We start from the raw sequence: 24,597 nt of genomic DNA, 5'->3' as shown, positions 1-24,597 counted from the left end.
AAAAAGCAGGAAAAACCAAGGAAGGTGAACATCTGTTCGGGAAGAGGCTATGTCAGTGCCCCTATCTTTGATATTAGACTTAAGACACATGATTGACCGCTATTACCGTTGCTTTCTGGAAGATAATGCTACAGCCTCTTACACTGCCTCTGCTACTGTCTCTCAACCTGTGAAAGAAACACCCCTAGTTCAGCCACCTCCTCCACCTCAACAGACGGATGTCCAAAAAGTTATTACAATTCGGGATGATTTGAATGATTCCGATCATGACGATCAAGAGGAGGAAGGAGAAATTCCTCAAGATGATGTGGTTGGGGATGAATGGGACCAATATATTGTTCCAACTTCCCCGGTGTCACCATTGCCTCAAGCAAGCTCTCCACCAGAGGACATAGCCAGCTTTCACGATCTGATAGGAAAAGCGGCTAAGAGATTTCAACTTACTATGCCAGTTAAGGAAAGCGAATGTTTTCTTTACAACTTCAAAGAGTCTTCTAGGAAGTCTGTAAAAGCCATTCCAAGTATTCAACATGTCTGGGATGAAGGACTCAAGCTGATGAAGAATCCAGCTTCAGTTCCAGCATCTATACCCAAGCTGGATAAGAAGTATCGTGCTACAGAAACGGCTCCAGCATGTCTTATAGGTCATCCTCGACCGTCGGTTGTGACTCAAGCAGCGCAGAAGCGCTCCAAGAACCCGATGGCAACATGCTTTGCACCCCCTGATAAGGAGGGCAAGAAAATGGTTGGCATAGGTAAACGCTTTGCAGTCATGGCAGCAGCATCAATCAAAGTGGCTAATGCAATGGCACTTCTGAGCCGGTTTAATAGACAGATGTGGTCTGACATCACACCACTACTGTCGCATCTTCCGGATGACAAGAAAGAGGAGGCGAATTCCATTCTGCAGGATGGTGTCATGGCAGCGTCGGAGTCCATAGACGTAGCAATGGACATAGCGTCTATTGCTTTTCGCCAGAGGGCTGGGGCAGTAGCCCTACGGAGGCAAGTATGGCTCAAGGCCACATCCTTTAGACCTGAGGTCCAGTCTAAAATCTTGGACATGCCATTTGATGGCGAAAGCCTTTTTGGTAAGCATATAGATGAGGCGCTGCAGGGGATAAAAGCAGACACTGATACTGCTACATCCTTGGGATCATTGCAGCAAGGCCGTTATCAGTCATTTCGCAGCAGAGGAGCCAGAGGAAATTTTCAACAGCGTTCCTCTTACCATTCTAATAGGTACCAACCATACAACCAACAGGGATACCGTCAGTACTCCTCCAACCAGCAGTATCGGTCTTCGAGTACTTCTTTCCAACAACAAGGAAGGAGAAAATCTGCTGCCAGAGGAAAGCAAGACTCTGGTCGCAGACAGTGATGTTCTTCAGGCGCCTCCAACACAGTTTCAGATCAACTAGTTCCACTGCCTCTCTGTTTCTTCCGCATTGGCAGTCCATAACATCGGACAGATGGGAATTAAACATCATTACACAGGGTCACACCCCGGAATTCTCACAAAAACCTCCAAATCGTCCTCCTCTCTGCAGAGTTCAACAACATCTAGCAGCTCTCAAAGCAGAGATCTTATCACTCATACCGAAAGGAGCGATAGAGGAAGTCCCATCAGACCAGCAGGGAACAGGCTTTTATTCACATTTCTTCCTAATAAGGAAAAAGCATTCTTCAAAACGGAGGCAGGTACTGGACCTCAGAGATCTGAACAAATACATAAAGAAAATTTTGTTCCGCATGCAGTCCTTACAGGAAATTCTTCTACTGCTTCGCAAGGGAGACTACATGGTCTCTCTAGACCTGTTGGATGCATACTTCCACATTCCGATCCACAAAAAACACAAAAAGTATCTTCGATTCATGGTGGCGGGGCGCCATTACCAGTTCAAGGTGTTGCCTTTCGGCCTGAAGTATGCCCCCAGAGTATTCACAAAATGCATGGCTCCAATAGCGGCACATCTAAGGCAGCAAGGTCTCCAAATTTTCCCTTATTTGGACGACTGGTTGATAAAAGAACCATCGTACTAAGCAACACAAAGATCTTTACCGATTTGCATGGATCTTTTTCAAGGATTAGGCCTTCCGATAAACAGAGAAAAGTCATTTCTTCTTCCGACACATTCCCTGCAATTCCTAGGAGCAATCTTAAAAACTCAGGAAGTAAAAGCGTACCCATCAGAGGAACGAGTAACAAAAATCCTGAATCTGACTGCATCTCTGACATCAAAAAAGTTCACTTCCATCAGGATATTCAAGTCCTTACTGGGAATGATATCCTCCTGTATCCCACTGATTCCCAACTGCCGTTTGCAGATGAGACCACTGCAAGAAGCTCTGGACAAACAATGGGTTCAAGCTCTGGGTTCCTTCGACGACAAGCTGGTCTTAACCTGTCAGATGAAATGAGCAATGTCATGGTGGGGTATCAGGAGCAACCTGACAAAGGGCCTGCTATTCGAACCACAATCGCCAAGTTACGTCATGACATCAGACGCTTCATTACGAGTTTGGGGAGCACATCTGCAGAACCCAGAGTTTCAAGGCCTTTGGTCTCCCCAAGAGGCAAAACTTCAGATCAATCTCTTGGAATTGAAAGCTGTTTCCCTGTGCCTTCAGGCCTTTCTTCCCAGAATCCAAGGTTCATCGGTCTTAGTGCGGACGGACAGCACTACAACAATGTTTTACCTTCGCAAACAGGGTGGCACCAGATCAAAGCCCCTATCGACACAGGCACAAAAAATCTGGACTTGGCTTCTGCGTCACAAAATAACTCTGCAAGTGGAACATGTTCCAGGGATAGAAAACACAAAAGCAGATCTGTTAAGCAGGTCGTCCGACATTTGCCACGTGTGGGAACTATGTCAAGTCCAACTGAATCGGATTTTCAACTTGTGGGGCAAGCCAAGTTTGGACCTGTTCGCAACTCAGAGCAACAAAAAGTGCAAGCATTATGCCAGCAGGTTCCCTCAGCAGGGTTCGAGAGGGAATGCTCTTCATCTCCGATGGACAGGGATGTTTGCTTATGCCTTCCCTCCCTTTCCCCTAATTCCGAGAATATTGAGAAAGATGAGATCGGAACCTTGCCAAATAATTCTAATAGCCCCAGCCTGGCCGAGGCAGTTTTGGTTTACAGAACTTCTCCAGCTGTCGGTGGAACCAAGGATACAATTTCCAATAACCAGGGATTTGATTTCCATGAACAGAGGCCAAGTACTTCATCCACAATTTACCTCTCTAAAATTGTTGGCTTGGAACCTTTTGAGCACGAATTCCAGTTATTAGATATCCCTCCGGAATGCCGTGAAATATTGAAAAGTTCCGCAGCACTGTCTACCGACAAGACATATACTGCAAAATGGAAACAATTCTGTAATTGGTGCCTTGCTCATACAGTGCATCCCTTCTCGTCTTCACCTGAGCAGATTCTTCCTTATTTGCTGCATTTAGCCAGATCAGGACTTTCGCATTCATCTATTAAAGTCCATCTAGCAGCAATATCCAGATACCGAAGATCTCCAAGTCGCCCATCTCTGTGGTCTCAAAGATTAATCAAGGAATTTTTAAAAGGTTATTCAGAAAGTTTCCTCCAGTTAAGCTTCCTCCGCCTCCATGGCAGCTTAACACAGTCTTGTCTCAACTCATGAAAGCTGTTTGAGCCAATCCACAAATCGGAATTGCAATTCCTGTCATGGAAAGTAGCATTACTCCTGGCACTATCATCAGCCAGGAGAGTCTGCGAAATCCTAGCCTTTTCAATACAGGATCCCTTCATACAATTCAGGCCAGATAAGGTGATGCTAAGAACTAATCCGAAATTTGTTCCTAAAATACCCTCTTCCTTTCATCTAAATGAACCGGTGATCCTTCCTACATATTTCAAAAATCCTTCTACAGCGGCTGAAAAAGCTCTTTATACTTTGGACATTGGCAGATGTCTAAAGTTCTATTTTGAAAAGACAAAATCCTTTCGCAAATCGAACCAATTGTTTGTTGCTTACTCAGGGCCCAGAAAAGGTCTGGCCCTTTCAAGATCCTCCATCTCTAGATGGATTGTATCCGCCATCGTCTTCTGTCAAGAGAAAGCAGGAAGACCTCTCGACAGGAAAGTCTGTGCTCACGATACACGGAAGATGGCAATGTCTTCTGCATTGCTCGCAGGAGTACCCCTTCCAGACATATGCAGAGCAGCAACCTGGTCGAATGTCCATACATTCACCAAACATTACTGTCTGGACACAGAATGGAAAGCAGATGCAGCAGTGGGACAAGCAGTTCTGAGACATCTTTTTAAATAAGGTACATGTTTATGAATTTCTACTGTTTTTCTATAATGTTGTTTTCTGCACAAATGACTGTAATTACAAAGGTCGCTTGTTTATACCTTTTTCATTCTTAATGAGTTCTTTTTCTAAAAGGAGTTTATGTCACACAGCCCCGAGAAAAAAAGGGGGTCTAGCCTAGAAACGCTCTGACAACAAGGACTGCTCTCTTCTCTGATACAAGCATGTGAATCTATGAAAGATTGAATACTGGAGAAAGAACTAGTTACTTACCTGTACACTATGGTTCTCCTGTATTATGGCTCACTGGTTAGAGGCGGCAGACCCGAGAGCAGAGGACGGCCCGGGACCAGGGTTCGATTCCCGGCGCGGCAGGTTTCTGGACCAGGGTCAGCGGACTCGATAATTCTCTCGCCTCGGTGCCCACTCTGATCAGCGATCACACTCGGCAACTCTGGGCATTAGCTTGCCTCATCTTCACTAACTGCCCCACCAGACCGCCGGGGATGCCTGGTCTCACCCTGGAGATACCCATTAAGGGACCATCTCTCAGGGAAGCCAGGAAGGGTTTCGCAGCGGTCGAAGCGCCTTGGGACCCTACGGGTAAGTAGTGCGCTATATAAATGCCAATACATTTACATGTGCCCGCCCATCTCCCCGTTTCTGCTAGGTAGACCACCTTTTATCTCTGGTTTCCTGCATAGCTAACTCTTGGGCTGTTGGAAATCTGAGGTATGGTGGCTCTGCTGGGAATGGTGTAGGCTGGTGCTGGCTGCTGATTGGCTGTAGTTTGGGCCACATAATAAGGAGGAGAGGTTACCTATTGTTTCACTACTCTATGGTTTCCAGGTAGTTTTTTCTTCTCCTGCTATTGTTATTATTTACCGGGAGACTCCCACCATGAGTGGAGGAGTGTGGCTCACTGATTAGAGCGGCAGACCCTGATGCAGAGGTCTGGCCCGGGACCAGGGTTCAATTCCCGACGCGGCAGGGTCCTGAGCCCAAAAATGTCCACGGACTCGATAATTCTTGCCTCGGTGCCTATTCTAATCATGGGGTCCCACGCTGCAACTCTGGGCAATAGCTTGCTTAATCTTCACTACGGCGGCCCACCCGCTGCGGGATGCCTGGCTTTCACCGTGGGGATGCCCAGTAGGGGTTATCTCACAGGGAAAAGTCAGGACGGGTTCCCAGGGCAAGCGCATTGATGCCTTCGGGTGATACGTGCGCTATATAAGTCGCAATACATTTACATTTACATGACGACGGGGAAGATACAAGCATGTGAATCTATGAAAGATAATACTGGAGAACCATAGTGTACAGGTAAGTAACTAGTTCTGTAAATTTGGTTCTCCCGCGCTTTGCTAGCAATATAAACACACTTTATTTCTTTTGTGTCTCACCATTTCTGTCTGTAGGTGGCATGACATTGCGAACATGTCGCACAACAAGTCCTTTTTTACACTAGAGCTTGCAAGCAAGGAGGAAACCATTCAATTCCAAACAGTGAGTGAATCTTTTCTTTTCCTACTTGGTTTCAAAGACATAGTAGCAATCTCTATGGCAATAAGTTGATTTATTAACATTATAATCTACATCAAGTACTTGGGGTAGGTAGCTGGTGTTTTTATGATTAGGATTTGGAAAGAGTCTGCATGGCTGGTAGTAATTTTTAAATTACAGAATTTCATCCTTACATTTGAGATGTTATGAAAATGACTTTAAAGAAACCGTTGCAGTCCTAGGTTAACTACAAAGGGCATGATTTAGATTACAGAGTACGCTTTGTACTTCAGGACGACAGAGTAAAATACTCTGTTGCCCTGACAAAGTACCTGTCCTCCTCACTTGGAGATGTCCGCTGGGCTAGCCAACCTCTTTAGTCATTGGCAGGTACTACCTTCAAATCAGTTCCAGTCAATGTGAGAGACATGTGATAGGCAGTACAGTCAAATTGATTGACATCCGTCAAGCTTTTAAGATGTTTTTTGTTTTTCAAAAGAAAACTCGCAAAGCAGGAGTCTCATTTTGATAAACCAAAAACTAATAACCCTCCACCCCCCTTGGGGCTTTAACCTTGTGGCAAGCAACAGTAAAAACTATGTTGGGCCATTGGAGCACTCACTTTGACAAAGCCGTAGTAGGCTCCATTTGTCAAGATACTATTGTGACAGAGATGCTTCTCCGCTGCGCTTTAGATCAAGCCCAAAGTCTGATCTGAAAATATATATTTTTTTACATAGAACGCATTACAGTTTGAGCCTGAACCTGCTCAGCCATTTCCTCATCCCACCCTTGGAGGGACCTATCCATCATCCAAGGGATTTTAGACAGCTCAATAACTAATGACACCAGTGGTTGTGGTACACCAGACAGTGACGGCATTTTCCCCAACAAAGCTGATCTCTAAAAGTGTTGGAGAAATTCACAAACCCACAATCCTACAGTAGTGTTCTGTCTTGAAGGGTTTTTGATCCATCTGTACCAGCACCACTGCATTGTGTAACATATAAGTCCCCTCTTGAAATTCTGGTTGGGATTTAAGGATAGAGTTTTGAAGACCTTTGCCATCACTTAACGGAGATTTATGGATGTGTATATTCCCCATTTTATTGTTTTCTGTCTTGTTTTGGGTTTTTTTTTGTCTTAAAAATTGTAATATGAACAATACATGTATCTGCACTATCTATTCTCTAGACTTTCACAAGGCTCAACATACCGTGGATGGGATCTTTACCAATAACCTGTTGATCAGTATTGATAGGATCCTGCCACTTAACTAGATTGACCATTTGTCTATTTTCTTTAACCTACCGGTTGGGCACAACAAAGATTCGCTCTTACCCCCACCTCTGCCGAACAAGACACGGTCCTGGAGCAAGTTAAGAGCCGACGAGCTAGCAATCCTGTTAGACAGCAGCATGCCTACCCTGGGGGCAGACCCGAACTCTGCGGCCGATAGCTATGACAATTGGCTTAGGTCTGCCATTGAGCAATTGGCCCCAGAAAAAAAACGGTTAAACAACGCAGGTCTTAAACCACTGCCCCATGGCACAACCTCAAGTTGAAAACTCTTAAAGCAACTTGCAGCTTCTTCGAACGAATATGGAGGGTGGACTACAGTACACCAGCCCAAAAAAGCTATAATCTAGCACTCACAAGCTACAAAATAGCTATTATTAGAGCCAAAAAGAACTTCTATACCAGTAAAATTGAGGGGCTAAAAATTATACTAGAGAACTCTTCAAGGCGGTTAATGCACTATCCAAACTCCAACAAGGTGATGCTTTCGCTCCGGATCAAGAGCTGTGCAACAAAAAAGCTACGTTCTTTTAGTCGAAGGTCTAAACAATATACCAAGAATTAGAGAGCCTGAATATAGGGCCGTACTCCCTGCAGGCTCCACCCGAGTTGGAGGTATCCTCGGCACCATGTATCCTGACTAGTTTTTCCCCCCTGACCACTAACATGGTAAACCACCTTCTATCTTCAATTATATCGGGCTCCCCACGCACCCTTGTCCACCAGATATTATCCATGGGGTCTCAAATACAGTCAGTATGTTGCTTCTGAACTTCCATTCTGTTGCTTCTGTTGCTTCTGAACACTGCCATTGGTACTGGAGTTTTACCGACCTCCTGGAAGAAGGCATGTGTAAGGCCGATCCTAAAGAAACCTTCTTTGGATCCTCAGGAGGTGGCTAACTATCGCCCGATTTCATGTCTGCCCCTTGCAGCTAAGGTTCTAGAAAAAGCTGTTAATTCAGAGCCCACAGATTACTTAGAAAACAATAAACTCTTGGATCAAACCCAACATGGTTCCTGGTCTGGCCATTCCACAGAATCAGCACTTATTATGGCCACGGAAGAAATCCGTTGATGGGTGGGAGGCTATTCTGATCCTAATGGCCCTATCAGCCACGGTTGACACAGTTAACCATACTGTTCTTGCGCAACTGCTGAAGGCAGTAGGTATTTGAGACACCAGCATTGCCCTTCGCACCTCTTTCCTCTCTGACAGAGGGCAAAGGGTTTATTGGGACGGATGTATGGCGTTACAACGCATAATTTTACATCGCATACCATTACAACGCGATTTTTACAACACAGGATCCATTACAATGCATGCCTTTACAACGCATGACATTACATAGCAGATGCTATTACAACGCATGCCATTACAACGTAAGTATAGGTAAGTATATCTTTTTTTAAAAAAAATGTAATTCATTTAATTTAATTAATTTAATTAATTTAATTTAATTAATTTAATTTATTTAATTTATTTTAATTAATGTAATTTATTTAAAATCTTTTTTTTTAAACTGAACCCTAAAAATACCCCTGTACCCCATAAACCAAACCTATATCTTTTTTATAAAATTGTAATTAATTTAATTTAAATAATTTAATTTAATTAATTTAATTTATTTAGTCTTTTTTTTTTAACGGAACCCTTAAAATACCCCTGTACCCCAAAACCCAAACCTATATCTTTTTTATAAAAAATGTAATTAATTTAATTTAATTAATTTAATTTATTTAAAGTCTTTTTTTTAAAACTGAACCCTAAAAATACCCCTGTACCCCATAACCCAAACCTAGCCCTGAACCCTAAAAATACCCCTGTACCCCAAAACCCAAACCTAGCCCTGAACCCTAAAAATACCCCTGTACCCCATAACCCAAACCTAGCCCTGAACCCTAAAAATACCCCTGTACCCCAAAACCCAAACCTAGCCCTGAACCCTAAAAATACCCCTGTACCCCATAACCCAAACCTAGCCCTGAACCCTAAAAATACCCCTGTACCCCATAACCCAGCCCTGAACCCTAAAAATACCCAAACACCCCAAAACATATACCTCAGTACCTCAAAACATATCCTCCTATACTCATACTTATGTTTTTAAATTACTTAGATTAATATATTTAATTAATTTTTTTAAAATACATAAATTAATATATTTATTTATTATTAATATTAAAAAAATTAAATAAATAATGTTAAATAAAATAAAAAATCAAATAAAAAAACGTACCTATACTTACGTTGTAATGGCATGCGTTGTAATAGCATCTGCTATGTAATGTCATGCGTTGTAAAGGCATGCATTGTAATGGATCCTGCGTTGTAAAAGTTGCGATGTAATGGTAGTGCGTTGTAAAAGTTGCGTTGTAACGGGTGTTTCCCATTGGGACAATTTGAAATCTGACAGCTTTTACCTGCCAGGTGGAGTACCACAGGGGTCAGCACTCTCTGCAATGTTGTTTAACATCCATGTCTCCCCTCTAACCAAACTGATCAGGGGCCATGGCTTTTCACTTGTATCATATGCAGATGATACTAAAATCATCATATCTATCTCATCAACAACAGATCCAATTGCAGACAGATTCCATAGCTGTCTTGACCATATTATGACCTGGATGCATAAGAACTATGTAACTGAACAATAATAAGACGGAGGTCATGGAATTTGGTAATAGACCTCCAATCTGGATCCAGTCATTGTTGCCTGCAGAGGTCCATGCCCGGTTCCAGCCACCAAAGTCCGGAACCTAGGAATCCTGTGTGATGCCCAACTTAACTCCTCAGGACAAATAAACCAGCTGACCTCCGCCTGCTTCCTCCTCCTGCTTCCTCCTCCTAACAATACTCGGAAAAATCCTGCCCTTCTTACCAAGGGAGTTGAGGAAAACTGTGGTGGTAGCCCTCATTCTGTCCCGTTTGGACTACTGTAACGATATGTACCTGGTTGTAAATAAACGTCAGTTATCCACACTACAATCCTTGCAGAATGCGGCGGCACGCACCATTAAACATCCGGCTACTCTCTTCTAGATCTCAGTTGAGGAGACAGATTAAAACCTGGCTCTTCCCTCGTAAACAATGACCAAGACCTTCCTGACTTTCCCTACCTTCCTGCCCTCTCAGCGCCAAGACGCCTCGGCATTCATGTGCTTTATAAGACTTTACTTACTTTCTCTTAAATCTTTGATTTATGCTTCTATGGGGAAAATATCGTTCACGTTGTTTTGTTGAAGCATAATCTGTTTAATCTCCTCTATCATAAATGAAATAACGGAAAGAAAAATATGCTTTGCACTTAAGGGCTTTTCAGATACATTGAACAACAGTGCTTTCATAAGTACTTTGCGGTTGGGCTAACCACTTTTGTCAGTTTTTATGTACAAGTCTACTTACTACCTGCCTCTTGCAGATTAACCCAAATTCCGAACCCTTCAATAGTGAATGTAACACTGCCAAATCTGCTTTGGAGCGCCTAATTTAATCTCAGCCGCAGTTCTTCGCTCTCTGTGCCCCATTCCATTCCAGTGTTTATTTGCTCCCTGTGGCACTCCAGAGAGAAACCCAATGTAAATCAGCCTTCAAACTACTCCACTCTAGCTGGATCTGCGTGGCTGCGCACCCACTGAATCAGAATGCAAGCACCCCTATACTGGTTAGAGCCTTGTCGGGCCTTCTCCGTCACGAATCAGCTTGCTTTCTTTGACAAAGCTCGCAGCAAGTCTGTAAATGAAGGTGTAGAATGACTTCCTACAATGTTGAATAATCATTGACCGTTGCATATGTAGAAGAAATGGTCTGGTCCTTCCAACAAGCTCCCGAGTTCTGTCCTGAAGGTCTTTAGATTCCTAAGTCTGCTCACTTACTGTATTTCCCTAGTCCCAGATGCATGTTGGCATGTGTGGGTGTGCCGTGGTGCCTCTGCTGGCAATGGAACTGGTATGGTGGGAAATGAGGCCAACGTCACCAATGGGATGGTTTTTAAAACATCCTCCAAAAGTGACTACGGTAAGGATGGATGCCGCCTCCTACTGGTGACGGATAGAGTATCACTTGAGCGTTTATTGGCCAACCCTTGCAGATTATTTCCCTGTAATAATACATTTAATTTCCCTGCAAAGCAAGTGTTCTGGAATGGCATCTTGACCATTCAGAAATACTTTTGTTCTCCAGAAGTTACATTTATGTTTTCCATGATTAATAATTAAGGCAACATTAAGGTGCTATACAAAAAATGAAATCCTCACTATTAACTGATAATATTCAATGGCATGCTGTGTGCCTCATAGTGAAACACTTCCTTTACATTCAGGTTTCTAATTCGATTTTGTGGATATGCGCGGCAAAGAGCAAGTATGTTAATTTTAAAGAGTTGTAACTCTTTTGCTGGGTGAAACTGGAGATCGGAACCAAATTACTTACCTAGTTTCTCAGTTGGACTTGGTGTGTCTTGCCAACTAATGTGTTTGTGTAGTAATTGGCTGATGGTACCAAGAGCTGATGGATGCCCTAATGTCTAGTTTATTATATTATCTGACTATGTGTATGTTAATGATGTTAATGATATTTCAATATGTGAGGTGATAAGGTGTTATGTGGTAACCTCTTTAGTCTTATTGATACTCCAGTCTATGTGCCCCGTGTCTGAATTTATATATTAAGAAACATCTGGACGTGTCACAGACCTATTCTGTATTCATGTCCCTGTATTATGCCCAGACACTCTCTATTGCCTGGGCAATGCAGAATCTCCAATCTTACTACTCAGCTTTAGGTATCATAGATTGTTTTCATCTATCAATACCACTGTTCTTGGTAGAACCCATTCCTGGTATCTCTTGTTTGGGAAGACTAGTTTTTGTTAAATTCCATTTCGCTGCACTAACTATGAGCATGTCTGCCACAGGACGCTTATTTTTTATTTTGAGGGGCTAAGTTTTTCCAATTATAAATACAATAATGTTGGCTTTATTTATCAACCAAATAAATGCTAGATTTCTGATGTAAATATTTAATTAAATGTAAACTGCCAGTTTGGTCCTTCAATCTTTTATAATTGATGGAATCCTGCAATACCTGTATAAAAGCCTGCGTCTAATATCCTTATTACAGGCGAGTTGTGACGCATCCATTCACCTGTAATAAAAGAAAGTTAACAGTAATAACTTGTTACAGTTGATTTCTGCCGTCTCAGTGCTGCTGCGAGAGCTGGTACCCAAAGGGAAAGAAAGGATAAGGAGCACAATTGAAGCTGCAGTTTAAAAAAATTAAAACGAAGCTAGACTTTTCATCCTGCTGTTTCATTTTCTACACGAGCAGTAATAAGTAGATAAGAAATGTTTAGGTTACCTTGGCAAATTCTTTGCACACTTTAGAACATTATAGGAAATATATGATCTCTCTGCATGGTCTCTACACATTCTGAACTACAGCGTGTTTTGCTTTTGTTTTAAATCTTACTTGTATGAAACTGATTATAATATACTTTTGCAACACATACCCAAGTGATTTTCGATGTGTTTAATTGTGAACTAGAGATGTTCTCTAAAAGTCTTCATATTTGCAAACTTTCTATCCTTTTCGTATGAAAGTCTGTACTTTATCTGATATATAGCACCTGGATATCTTATGCTAAGCAGTTATTGTTCTTGTTAATAAGCCATTCAAACAAAGGTGAAAAGTTGTTTTTCATTTTATTATGTGCAGGAAATGCAAATTTTTCATGTTTTTAATCGCTGGCCGCAGAACTCTTATATTAATACCTAGTTAGTTGTTTGCCATTCCTAAAATATCCGTCATGGGCCCTTTATTGGAATTCTAAGTTCCACACCAAAAAAGTAGAATGCATGAACAAATAGGATTACTTTGAAGAACATTTTTTTAAAGGTAGTTTTAAAGCTCATGTTGCATTCACAGCCATTACCTTAAAAGGCTTTGAAAAACTACCTGGGCAATAAGATTTGGGTGCCGATATTGAAAGGAAGGTGAGGAATTAACATGTCTCATAAGGATGGCTCTGTTTGAATTATTTCACCCAATGTGGGTTCGTCAAAGTTGTGTAATTGATGTGCGTTTTGTGTAATAAACTACAGGGATGGAGCTAATACTAAATAGTTTCAGTGATGTGGTAAGACGAAATAAATCATACAAACCTATCCTTTGTAATTTCCAATGCAGGACCTTCTTTATAATCTAGATACCATGCCATACCTGACTGCCTTTTATCAAGAGATTTCACTTGATCAACAAAGCACAGGCAGACCGCACCCTCGTTTTAAGGCACTGTCATTACAAAAAGGTCTTTGTGAGTCATTAAATATTTCTTTGAAATATATTCAGCCATTAGGGATTATAGGAAGCTGCCTCTGTATGTGGTATGCCACTAGGTGGTCATACTGTGCACAGAGTACTGGGGTTTCTCGAAAGTGTACATGGCTCAGTGTAAAACCCAAAGGTCTCTATTTGTGGTTGTGTGGGCAAGCGGCCTTAGACCTAACATAGAGGAGCGTAAGACGTTTATTGCACAACATTGAGCAATAAAGGAGACACAACTCAAAAAGGAGATCTACAGCAATTTTAGAAAAATAACCTTTGTTTTACTTTATTTTAAGACCAAGATCTTCCAAGTAAGTTAACTATGTTTTTAAATAAAAATACTTTTCAGTTTCAAAAGTCGACAGTGCAATTTCTGAACAGGTAAATGTTATCCCATGGGAAAACAATATTGCTGTTAAACAGGTAAGTATCACTCTTCCAGTTATAGTCTTCGGTACCAAAGGTCAGCAAGGGTCAAGGGCTAGTGACTACAAAAACTGCACCACCACCGGCACAAGGGGAGTACTATTCTCCATGGAGTACTATTCTCCACATATGGTGTATTTCAAAATAGTGAGACTAATCATGGTATTTTTTAAGCAAGTAGTTGCTCATCAATGCACAACTATTGCTTTTCTTTTTATTCATAAAGTAATGTAAGATTACTTTTTTGTTTTTTAGGATGACATGGAGACTTCCAAGTACGTGTGGAGGATGTGTGTTGCCAGGCACAAATTTTATAGACTGAACAAATGCAGCCTGTAAGTTATCACTACGAATGGGTCTGGAGAATATAAACTGATTTTCTTTCTTCTCAGCTGCACCATATTTTTGTCTATATGTTTATTGGTACACTGCTTCATTCTCGCCTAGTTATTACCTACATGGTTCCCTCTTTTACCATAACTGACTCTATCTTCTCTTGTTTTAAATTAAATTACTGATTTTGCACGCACCTTTCCCCTCCTGAGGCGGAAGCCGGGAGGTCTCTTGTCTTTCCCTGTTTATATTTCGTGTTTTTAACCTTTGACAATCGCTATTGGTAAATCTTACACCTGATCTTAATAGGTGTTTTTGAGACCCCCCAGCGCTCAGCAGCGCCTCGAATTACATTTACCCCTTCCCACAGCTCCGGTCCCGCTCTCGGCTGAGTATTGACGGCGAGAGCGCTGGGCGCCGGTTTTGGCGGCCATCTTGGGTCGGGCTGGGTTTAGTGAGGCCATCGACAGCGCTATAAAAACAGACAGTGATGGCTCCGCGCAGCGGACGCGACCAGCGGACGCGCCGGACCTGCGCCGGAGTCGTGCCAGAGTCCTGCCCGTCTGCGCCCGTTCGCGCACGATCGGGCTCAGGGCTTAGGGACTCTGGCACACGCACCTGCTATACCTCAGCGGATCTCCTAGCACTGAAATCTGACAGGTATACCCTATCTCCTATTATATGTGCCACTCTCAAGAAAAATCACATCTTGCACACTCCTAGTTGTATGAATTTAAGCCGTCCAACCCCCTTAAAGCTAGCTACCCTCAACACCAGGTCACTGCAGAAACACCACTTGGAAATCTTCACCCTCCTACAGGACGAGACTATCGATATCCTGACACTCACCGAAACTTGGCTGAGTGATGCCTCTTCCCCGGATATCATCGCCGCCCTTCCCAGTGGGTATGATATGATCTGGCATAATCGACCAGAGGGGGCCCGAGGTGGGGGTGTAGCAATGATCTTTAAAAGGCAATTTATGGTAACTAAAATCTTATCAGAGACCATAAATACCGTTGACTTACTGGGGATAAAAATTACCATGAACAACTCCTGTCTTACTATCCTGACAGTATATTGCCCACCCCAAAGTACTCCCATGTTCAATGATCTCTTTTTTCCCATTATATCAGATCTATGCACACGTTATAAAAATATCCTGGTAACTGGTGACTTTAACATCCACTGGGATAAAAGTGATCAAGATCCATCAGTCCAGAAATTACAGACCACCATGACCGCCCTTGGATTGACACAACTTGTGGAAGCTCCAACCCACATAAAAGGCCATACTTTAGATCTTATTTGGTCCTCGACACCAAAAACGGTCATCACAAGTATCTCACCATGTATTTGGTCAGATCACCATCTTATCTCGTATGACTTACCACAAAATATCTACCTGGCCAAACTACCGTTAAAAACAAAAAAAGTGCGCCAATGGAAAAAAGTGAATTCTGAGACCCTAGCCAAAGTCCTGCCCAAATACAAACAGAATTTTACAACCCTTCCTGATAGTACTGACCTAGACTCAAAGTATGATACGATAATAACTACCCTTAGGCAATCAATCGATGAGCTAGCCCCTGAAAAGACGCAAAAAGTAAAAGGTGCAGAGAAAGGAGCCCCCTGGTTCACCGAAGGTCTACGTGAACAAAAAAGAAAGCTTCGCTACCTCGAAAGATGCTGGAGGAAATCCAAAAAGGATACCGACAGAGAATCATACAGAACATCGTTTCAATCATACAAAAAGCTTATTATATCAGCCAAGAAGGATTACTATGAGATACGTATTAACACCGCTACTAATATTCAGAGAGAGACCTTCCAAATCCTGAAAGAGCTGAGTAAGAAGGAGGAAAAGGCAGATATCCTGATTGACTGCGATACTTTTCAAGGATACTTCCTCGAAAAAGTAGCGACCATCCTGTCTGATATCAAGAAGGATAACCCAGTCTCCTACATCAAACAACTGCCTCACCCAAATTCTTCTATCCCTGTCTTCACCAGTTTCCCTGAAATCGATTCCACCACTCTGAGACAACTTGTAGTATCCACCAAATCAGGTTCCCCCGCTGATCCCTGCCCGCCCAACATCCTTCGGCTAACAATACCGATTCTAGAAGACCAGATTTTAGATCTCTTAAACACCTCACTAGCCACTGGATCATTACCTTCTACCTTCAAAGAGGCACGCGTCAGACCCCTGATAAAAAAGCCTGGAGCTGACCCTACTAGCCTGAAGAACTACAGGCCAATCTCCCAACTGCCATTTCTGTCAAAGGTACTAGAACAGCACGTACTAAAATCCCTGTCATCCCTCCTGGAATCCCACCACTTTCTCCAGGAGCGGCAAGCTGGTTTTCGTGCCCACCATAGCACAGAACTAGTAATGCTGTCGGTACTGGATGAGCTAAGATGCATGGCTGACAGTAAAAAGCCAAGCGCCCTGATATTATTAGATCTTTCAGCGGTGTTTGATACTGTCAGTCATGCACTGCTCCTGGACAGACTGGCTAGGTTTGGGATAGGAGAGCAAGCCCTCAAATGGTTAACAGCTTTCTTGACAGGAAGGACGCAGAAGATCCAGTTGGCAGACCAGGTCTCAGATGTGGGCATGTTGGCCTGTGGAGTCCCGCAGGGATCAGCGCTCTCTCCGCTCTTATTTAATCTGTACCTACAACCATTGATAGAGTCCCTGGCAAATATGAACTGCAAAGTTTTTAATTATGCCGACGATACTCAGCTGTTGCTGAGTATCGATAATACACCATCGGCTCAGTCCATGGCCCAAGACATACTACGATTTACAGTGAACTGGATGTCGTCCAATTTGCTGAAAATCAATCCAGATAAATCGGAAGTTCTCGTAGTCTCAACCTCTACTTCCCCCTGGAATGATTTGTTTTGGCCACAAGAACTAGGACCCACTCCAAAACCATGCCCCATCGTCAAGAGTCTTGGGATGAAAATCGACCAGGAACTCTCGATGGCAAACCAAGTATACGCTGTAGTTGGTTCCTGCACCAATCTGATCAGGCAACTACGTAAACTCGCCCCCTTGCTCTTGAGGAACATGCTGCGAACCATTGTCTCAGCCACAATAGTGTCTAGAATAGACTATGGCAATGCGTTGTACCTCGGCCTTCCAAAAAAGTCCATCAACCGTCTTCAGGTCATCCTGAATGACGCAGCACGTCTGATTTTTGGAGTGCCGAGGAGGACTCATGCCTCCCCCCTGCTCTACAGGCTACATTGGCTGCCTATAGTGCAGAGAGTCGAATTTAAGAGTATGTGCATCTGCCACAAAGCAATCCACGGACAGGCGCCAGCCTACATAAAAGAAAGGCTTGAAATATACAAACCTAATCGCGCCCTGCGATCGGCCGGATCTTTTCTGCTATCCTGTCCACGTTTCAAGTTAACAACAAAAGGAGGCAGATCTTTTTCAGTTCAGGCTCCCACCATCTGGAATAAGCTACCGGAGGCACTTCGCAGAGAATCCAATCTCCTCCTTTTTAGGAAGTCCTTGAAAACCTTACTCTTTAAAGACGCTTTCCCATCTCAATAGTCGGCTATTAGATCAGACACCTCTATATTCTTATTTCATCTTTGTTGCTGTACTTGGTCAGTAGCGCTTTGAGACCTGTCGGTGAGTTGGCGCGATACAAAACCCAGTTACAAATTACAAATTACAAATTTTATGTACCACGTGCCTATCCATATATTTGTTGACCATTTGATCAACTTTTCACTGGTCCTTTAAGTTTCCAAATCAAGACACCTCTCTTCAGTCACAGTTGGTGTTGCAATGCCACTAGAGTACACAGTATGGCACACTCTTAGGTCAAGAGTTAGTGGTATGCCTAGAAATTCATTTTAAGGGAACATGGACTGGGCCACAAAACTGGTAGGTTAGCTATATTCGTAAAGGCAGACTGTTTTTGTGAGTGTATGTATGTGTCTATGTAATGTATATTTATTTATCTAGTAGGTTGCCAAAGCATGTACTAGACCCAGCAAGTGTCGGAACACTTTTGTTTGCAAACGTCAGTGGTTGGACTCATACCAGCTGCAGTGTTTTCTGTATTTTTAATGTTCTGTAAAATATACACTACAATTTTAGGCAACTCTTACTACGTCTTTAAGAGTGGTATTTCTCGAAGAGAGCAGTATGTCATCAATGCACAAGTGATGTTATATACAGATATATATTCATTAAATTAAATTATAGATGACATACCTTTGTAAAAATTGATAGAAATTTAGGATAAGGGTAACCCTACAATGATAATTAGCAACAGCTTGCAAAGGAGATCTGAGGGAAGAACATATCAAATTTTTGTCTTAAAAGTAAATCCCTGTTATTTGAAATTTGGCCTGTTGCACTTTGTAGCAGTGTTTGTTCTGGCTTGGCGGGACCAGTAAGGCCATTAATGTCTCTCGGAGGAGCGTTTTGCGGCCACCCTCCACCATTGATTTTTTGCCCCGTGATTTGATTTCCGGTAGTCCACGATGGACCCCCTTCATTGCTCACATTTTGCACTGGGGGTGGCGGTCCCTGTAGCATGCGGAGGACTATGTGGCCCCCACATTGCTTTACAATATTTAGCCCCGGGGTGGCGGTTCTCGGGGCTCACCACATTATTTTTTATTTAAATCTGTGCAACCGTAAGGTTGCTTTCCCCGAGGCTGTCGGAGAGGCCGTAGGGCCTCCCCTGCATTATTTTTAATTTAAACCTGTGCCTCCGGGAGGTGGAATATAATCATGTTACTGCCCTGGGAGGTGGCGGTCCCCGGGGGTTTGAATAGCCTGCAGAGGGGATCCCTGTGCTCCCCCCTCCTATTATAATAATATTATATATTATTATATTAATATTATAATAATCCCAGAAACTGGCCCACTGAGGGGCTTATTAAAGAACAAGTGCGAGAGCCTGCGCTTGATTTATTTATTTTAATTTTTTTAATTTTCTGCTGGAGTCTCAGATCCTACGCGTCTCCCACCAAAATTTTGAGAAAACAAAAAACACTTTTTTGGTCCTCCTCCCCCCGCGAGTCCCAGGGGGGGTCAGGGTGGGTCTATCCTTCCCTCTTTCCATTAAAAAAATGTTTTTACTGTCACTCAGCTTAAAGCCGACTCACAAGATGACTGCTAACCCTTCCTCGTTGGAAGTGTTGGCAGCCAGTCAGATCTTTCTGGACCAACAGCTACCTTTCTGCCACATTTGGTGTAATTCCGTTACGTGATTCGGACTGTAGTCGTATCTAAAGTTTCTTATGGAAATTAACATTGGGGAAAACACATTTTGTTGAATCATCATAGAATTTCCCCCCCAAAGGTGCATCGTAATTCTTGTTGTGCATGGAAAGTTTCAGTGACAATTTAACCAATCATTCAGGATTTGTAGAGAGAGGCTGCATCACCTGTGAGGGTGAACAACCTCAGCCACCACAGTTAGGGCCCTGTAGGCCTTGTTTTCTCCTGGGCTCCTTCAAATGGAGTCAGACAGCATTTCATAATGAAGGTGGCAACATGATGTGATGATGAGGCACAAGGAAGGAAGGGCGGCTGGGTCAAAAGACCCACTTGTCCCAACCCCACCATCCTTCATGGCTCCTCTGATCATGCTGATGACAATTTTGAGGGAGAATATCCCGGAAGAAGGCTTTGATCTGGAGATTGGTCCCCAAAGTTTTAGCACCTAGAAGTTTCCTGCCAGGGTGACCCAAGAATGTAAGGAGTTTCTAGTTGAATGTCTGGTATGCTTCCAAAGGAAGCATCAGGTCGATAGCAAGTTCAAGTTGACACCAAAAATGAAGCAAATTGGAGATTTTAGGAAAATTAAGGCAAATTTACATTTCTATGCTTCAGTGAAAAGATGTTAATGAACGACAAATCGGAAAACATTTTTATAAACGTTTGACTGTTATGTCGCAGGTGTGATCTCTTTTTCTAGTGATTCATGTCCGAAATTAAATTATCAGTATACGTTGTTACCACAGCTTATTATTGTGATTACTTTTGTTTTTAAAAGGCACTAACTTGCCAAATTTGTTATTGGACAGAGAGCTTTTAGAGATAGGATTTTAGACTCTTGCTTGTTCCTCAGCTGACCACCACCCACTGAATGAATGGTGGTTTGCAAACAAGACACAATTGATCCTGTATATTGACAAGTTCATATTTCCTTTTAGATCAAACTGTGATTAATATCCTGTTAAATAACCTTTCACATAGAGAGAGACTTGTCAAAAAGACGTCTGTGAAGATTAGTAAGATGCTTACATCAAACACCTCACTAACAGAATGCTAATGAAGAACTTTCACATTGTTGTGGAACTTATAAATCTTGCCTGAAATACATAACTAGTGTGTGAATGTTGGTAGGAGTAACAAAACTACTAACTTGCCTGAGGAACTGGATAACCAGCATACCTTGAACTTTTCAGATGATGTTGGAGTGATTTAAGTCGATCAGTACTCAATTTGAAATTATTTTATTATTTTTAATATTGAACATAAAACAGAACCTGCAAGTCCACAGAAAAAGGTTATCAAGAAAATACATATATTAAATATCTGAAAGAGACACGTTCGTGATAGATTCCTTACCTTAGAATATCCCCAGGCGTCAGACTGGATCCGGAAACTTTTGCGTAGCAATACCCCTGCGCGCCGGTAGGCGTCGTCTGCGGCTCCGCGTCCGTCGTCGGCGTCGTGAGCGCCGGGATGACGTCGTCGGAGTACTTAGACGGCGCCCATGCGCGCTGACGTCAGTTCTTCTTTTTTCCGCGCCAGCTAGCGCAGATCCGGAAGAAGCTCTACCCCCAGTCAATTTTTGACAGAAATTTTTGATCCTTTTGATCTTTCTCTCTTTGTCGATTTCTCGACTATCGGTGCCAGGGATGCCCGGGTTCAAGCCTTGCTCGAAGTGCGGCCGACTCATGTCGGTCACGGACCCCCATCGCCGGTGCCTGAAGTGCTTAGGCCTCGACCACGACGATCGATCCTGCTCCGACTGCCGGGCCCTGACGTCGAAGGCTAGGCGGGAGCGGTCCCGCAAGCGTCTCGAGCTGAGGCAGTCGGCCCCGCGCCGCTCCAGGTCCCGGTCCCGGTCCCACGGGAGGTCGAGGGACAGGTCGCGAGGTCGGAGTCATCGACGCTCCGGAAGTGGACACCGTTCGTCTGGTTCCAAGTCCTCAGGTAAGAGGCATGAGAGGTCGGAGCGACGTCATCGATCCTCCGACCCGCCCCGACGCTCGCACGATGCGGCCGGGGACTCGGGCGACACCGCCCACCCGGCTCCGCGGGAGTCGCAAGCGTCGCCACCTGCCCCACGTCTTCGGGTCCCTGGGCACGGCGCGACGCCGGAGGAGGTCGAGAGGTACCTCATGGCCATGAGGGCCCTCCCTCCTCAGTCGGTTCCCGTGGCGCCTTCGGGCCGATCGGTTCTGTCTGGAGGTCCTTCCGGGTCGGGCGCTTCGGCCCCGACGACGTCGGGTGCTTCGGACCCGGCGCCGCTGGCGACTTCGGTCTCGGCGCCGCAGGACCTCGCTGGATCCGGCTCCGGATCCGGGACCTCGCCGGTCGACCTTACGACCTCGCCGGCGCCGTCCCTTCAGGTGTCGTCCCCGGCAGCTGATGTGGTTGCCGCCCCCAATGTCTCCTGCGGTTCTGCTCAGGCGTCGGGAGGGCGCCGCTGGGCGCCGATTCCGTCGGCCTTTGGAGACTTTTATCTCCACGAGGAGGCCCTGGCTGTTAATCCTGGTCTCCAGGACACAGGTGACGAGGAGACTTGGGAGGGGTCCGAGGACCCTCTGGCACATGATTGCCAGTCACAGCAGGACTGGACATATGAGCTTGGGGAGGCCAGTGGTATTGACACCTCGCCAGACACTGGATTTACATCGCCCCCGACTGTGGCTTTGGAGGCGGGTTCTGCTTACAGTGTAGTGTTGACGAAGGCAGCTAAGGCCTTAAACCTTCAGCTCCCCGTCGCGGCCGTGAGGACTAATCTCCTCACAGAGGTCCTCAAACCGCAGTCAGGCTCCGCGGAGCCCCTCCTGCCGTTCAATGAGGCCTTGTGTGACGTTCTTCTGGGCACTTGGTCCAAGCCCGCCACAGGCCCGCCTGTGGACAGGAACCTGGCCAGACGCTACCGCCCGGCACCGGGCGACCCATGCTTTTTGTCCACCCATCCCACCCCCGAGAGTCTGGTCATCCAGGCCTCAAATTCCCAAACCGCATTCCCGTCGGCCCCGCCCGACAGGGAATCCAAGAGATATGAACAGTTCGGGAAGAAGGTTTTCTCGTCTGTAAGCCTAGGGCTGCGGTCTGTGAACACCGCCTGTCTCTTGGGCCGCTACACCCACACTCTGTGGGACACGGTTGCGGAGGTGCTGCCTAAATGCCCGGAGGAGGTCCAGGCTAAACTCAGCCAAGCCCTTGCGGACGGCCGAGATGCAGCACGCTTTTCTATCCGGTGTGGGCTGGATACAACGGACTCACTGGGCAGGGCGATGGCAACGACGGTGGCGGTTCGACGCCACGCCTGGTTGAGGTCCGCCAACTTCTCGGCCGATGTCCAGGCCACCCTCCTGGACATGCCGTTTGATGGCCTTCGCCTCTTCGGCGACAAGGCAGACCATGCGCTGGAACGTTTCAAGGACTCCAGGGCTACGGCCAAGTCCTTGGGCCGTACAGCCCCACGCCAGCAATAGGGTGCCTTTCGCTCCTTTCGTGGCCACGGAAGGGGCGCCCCACCACGAACCGCCAGCCACACGCCGCAAAATGTCCAGCAGCGCGGTGGCGGACGTGGGAACCGCCGTGGCGGTCGGGGCCCGCGGCGAGGCCAGTCCACACCTCCCTCAGCAGCACCTGCCTCAAAACCTTCCTAGTCCGAGTTTTCAGGCCCATGTGACGCCCGTGGGGGGCAGGGTTCGCCATCACCTCTCCCACTGGCATACAGTCACTTCGGACAGGTGGGTGCTGCAGATTGTCCGAAGGGGCTACTCCCTCCCCTTCGAGGCATCCCCTCCATCCATGCCACCACAATGCCACCGTGTGTCGGGGGATCACTTGCAACTTCTGCAAGAGGAGGTCTCGGCCCTCTTGGCCAAGAGGGCCATCGAGCGCGTTCCTGGGCCAGAAGTAGGGTGTGGTTGTTACTCCCACTACTTTCTGGTGCCCAAGAAGGGCAAAGGGGGCCTACGCCCTATCTTGGACTTGCGGAACGTCAACGGCTTCCTCCGAACAGAGAAGTTCAAGATGCTCACTTTGGCTCAGGTCCTGGCTGCTCTGGACCCGGGAGACTGGATGGTAGCGTTGGACCTGCAGGACGCCTATTTCCACATCCCCGTCCTGCCGGCCCACCGGCGTTACCTGCGGTTCACGGTAGGCCAAGAGCACTTTCAGTTTACCGTGCTCCCCTTCGGCCTTACCAGCGCCCCACGGGTGTTCACGAAGGTGATGGCGGTGGTCGCAGCTCATCTGCGCAGGCAGGGGGTATCAGTCTTCCCCTACCTCGACGACTGGTTGTTGAAGGCGGGCTCGCCCCAGACAGTCGTCAGCCACCTCCAGACTACGGCCGACCTCCTGCACCTGCTGGGGTTCTCCATCAATGTGCCGAAGTCACACCTGTGTCCCTCTCAAAAGCTCCTCTTCATCGGAGCAGTTCTCGACTCGGCGCAGTTTCGGGTTTATCCACCCGAGCAGCGGGTTCGGGATATTCAGGCTCTGGTTCCAATCTTCCAGCCGTTATCCCGAGTCTCGGTCAGGTTGACGCTCCGGCTTCTGGGACTGATGGCCTCCTGCATCCTTCTGGTGCGTCACGCCAGGTGGCGGATGCGGGCTCTGCAGTGGGACCTGAAGTTTCAGTGGGCCCAGCATCAGGGCAACCTGTCCGATCATGTCCTGATCTCGGAGGGCACTGCGAGACAACTGCAGTGGTGGCTCACGGACCGCGACTGGGTCAGTGGCAGATCCCTCTCCCTACCCCACCCGGAGCACGTAATTGTGACGGACGCGTCCCTCCAGGGCTGGGGGGGCCACATGGGAGAGGCGGAGATCAGAGGCCTCTGGTCTCCGGCGGAGTCCCGGCTCCATATCAACTTGCTGGAGCTTCGGGTGATTCGTCTAGCACTGAAAGCATTCCTCCCCTCTGTCCGGGGACGTGTAGTGCAAGTGTTCACCGACAACACCACCGCCTTGTGGTACTGCAACAAACAGGGCGGGGTGGGGTCGTGGACCCTTTGCCTGTAGTGTAGTTCCTAGTTTCCCACTAGGCCCTGCGCATTGGAATAACATAAACAGTAGTATCGACGTGGAACTGCTTATATTCCAGGCCTCCACTGACTATGCTAAACTTAATTGGGTTGTGTTACCAACTAGCTCAGAGGTCACTGGAAA

At 45.6% G+C, this 24,597-nt stretch overlaps 1 protein-coding gene across 2 annotated transcripts in view; it reads left to right on the top strand.

Moving 5' to 3' along the window:
- PTPN21 (protein tyrosine phosphatase non-receptor type 21) overlaps positions 1-24,597 on the top strand; it is a 369,019-nt gene that overhangs the window by 111,646 nt on the left and 232,776 nt on the right. For both annotated transcript variants that reach the window (XM_086937623.1, XM_086937622.1), the window contains exons 9-10: positions 5,717-5,804; positions 14,106-14,185. In XM_086937623.1, the coding sequence (XP_086793749.1) occupies positions 5,717-5,804; positions 14,106-14,185 (168 nt within the window). The remainder of the gene's footprint in view (positions 1-5,716; positions 5,805-14,105; positions 14,186-24,597) is intronic.

This window comes from Lissotriton vulgaris, chromosome 9 (genome assembly GCF_964263255.1).
Source record: "Lissotriton vulgaris chromosome 9, aLisVul1.2, whole genome shotgun sequence".
In the NCBI taxonomy this organism is placed as follows: domain Eukaryota; kingdom Metazoa; phylum Chordata; class Amphibia; order Caudata; family Salamandridae; genus Lissotriton; species Lissotriton vulgaris.
The sequence above is the reverse complement of the archived record's forward strand: the minus strand, read 5'-3'. Positions and strand labels throughout refer to the sequence as shown.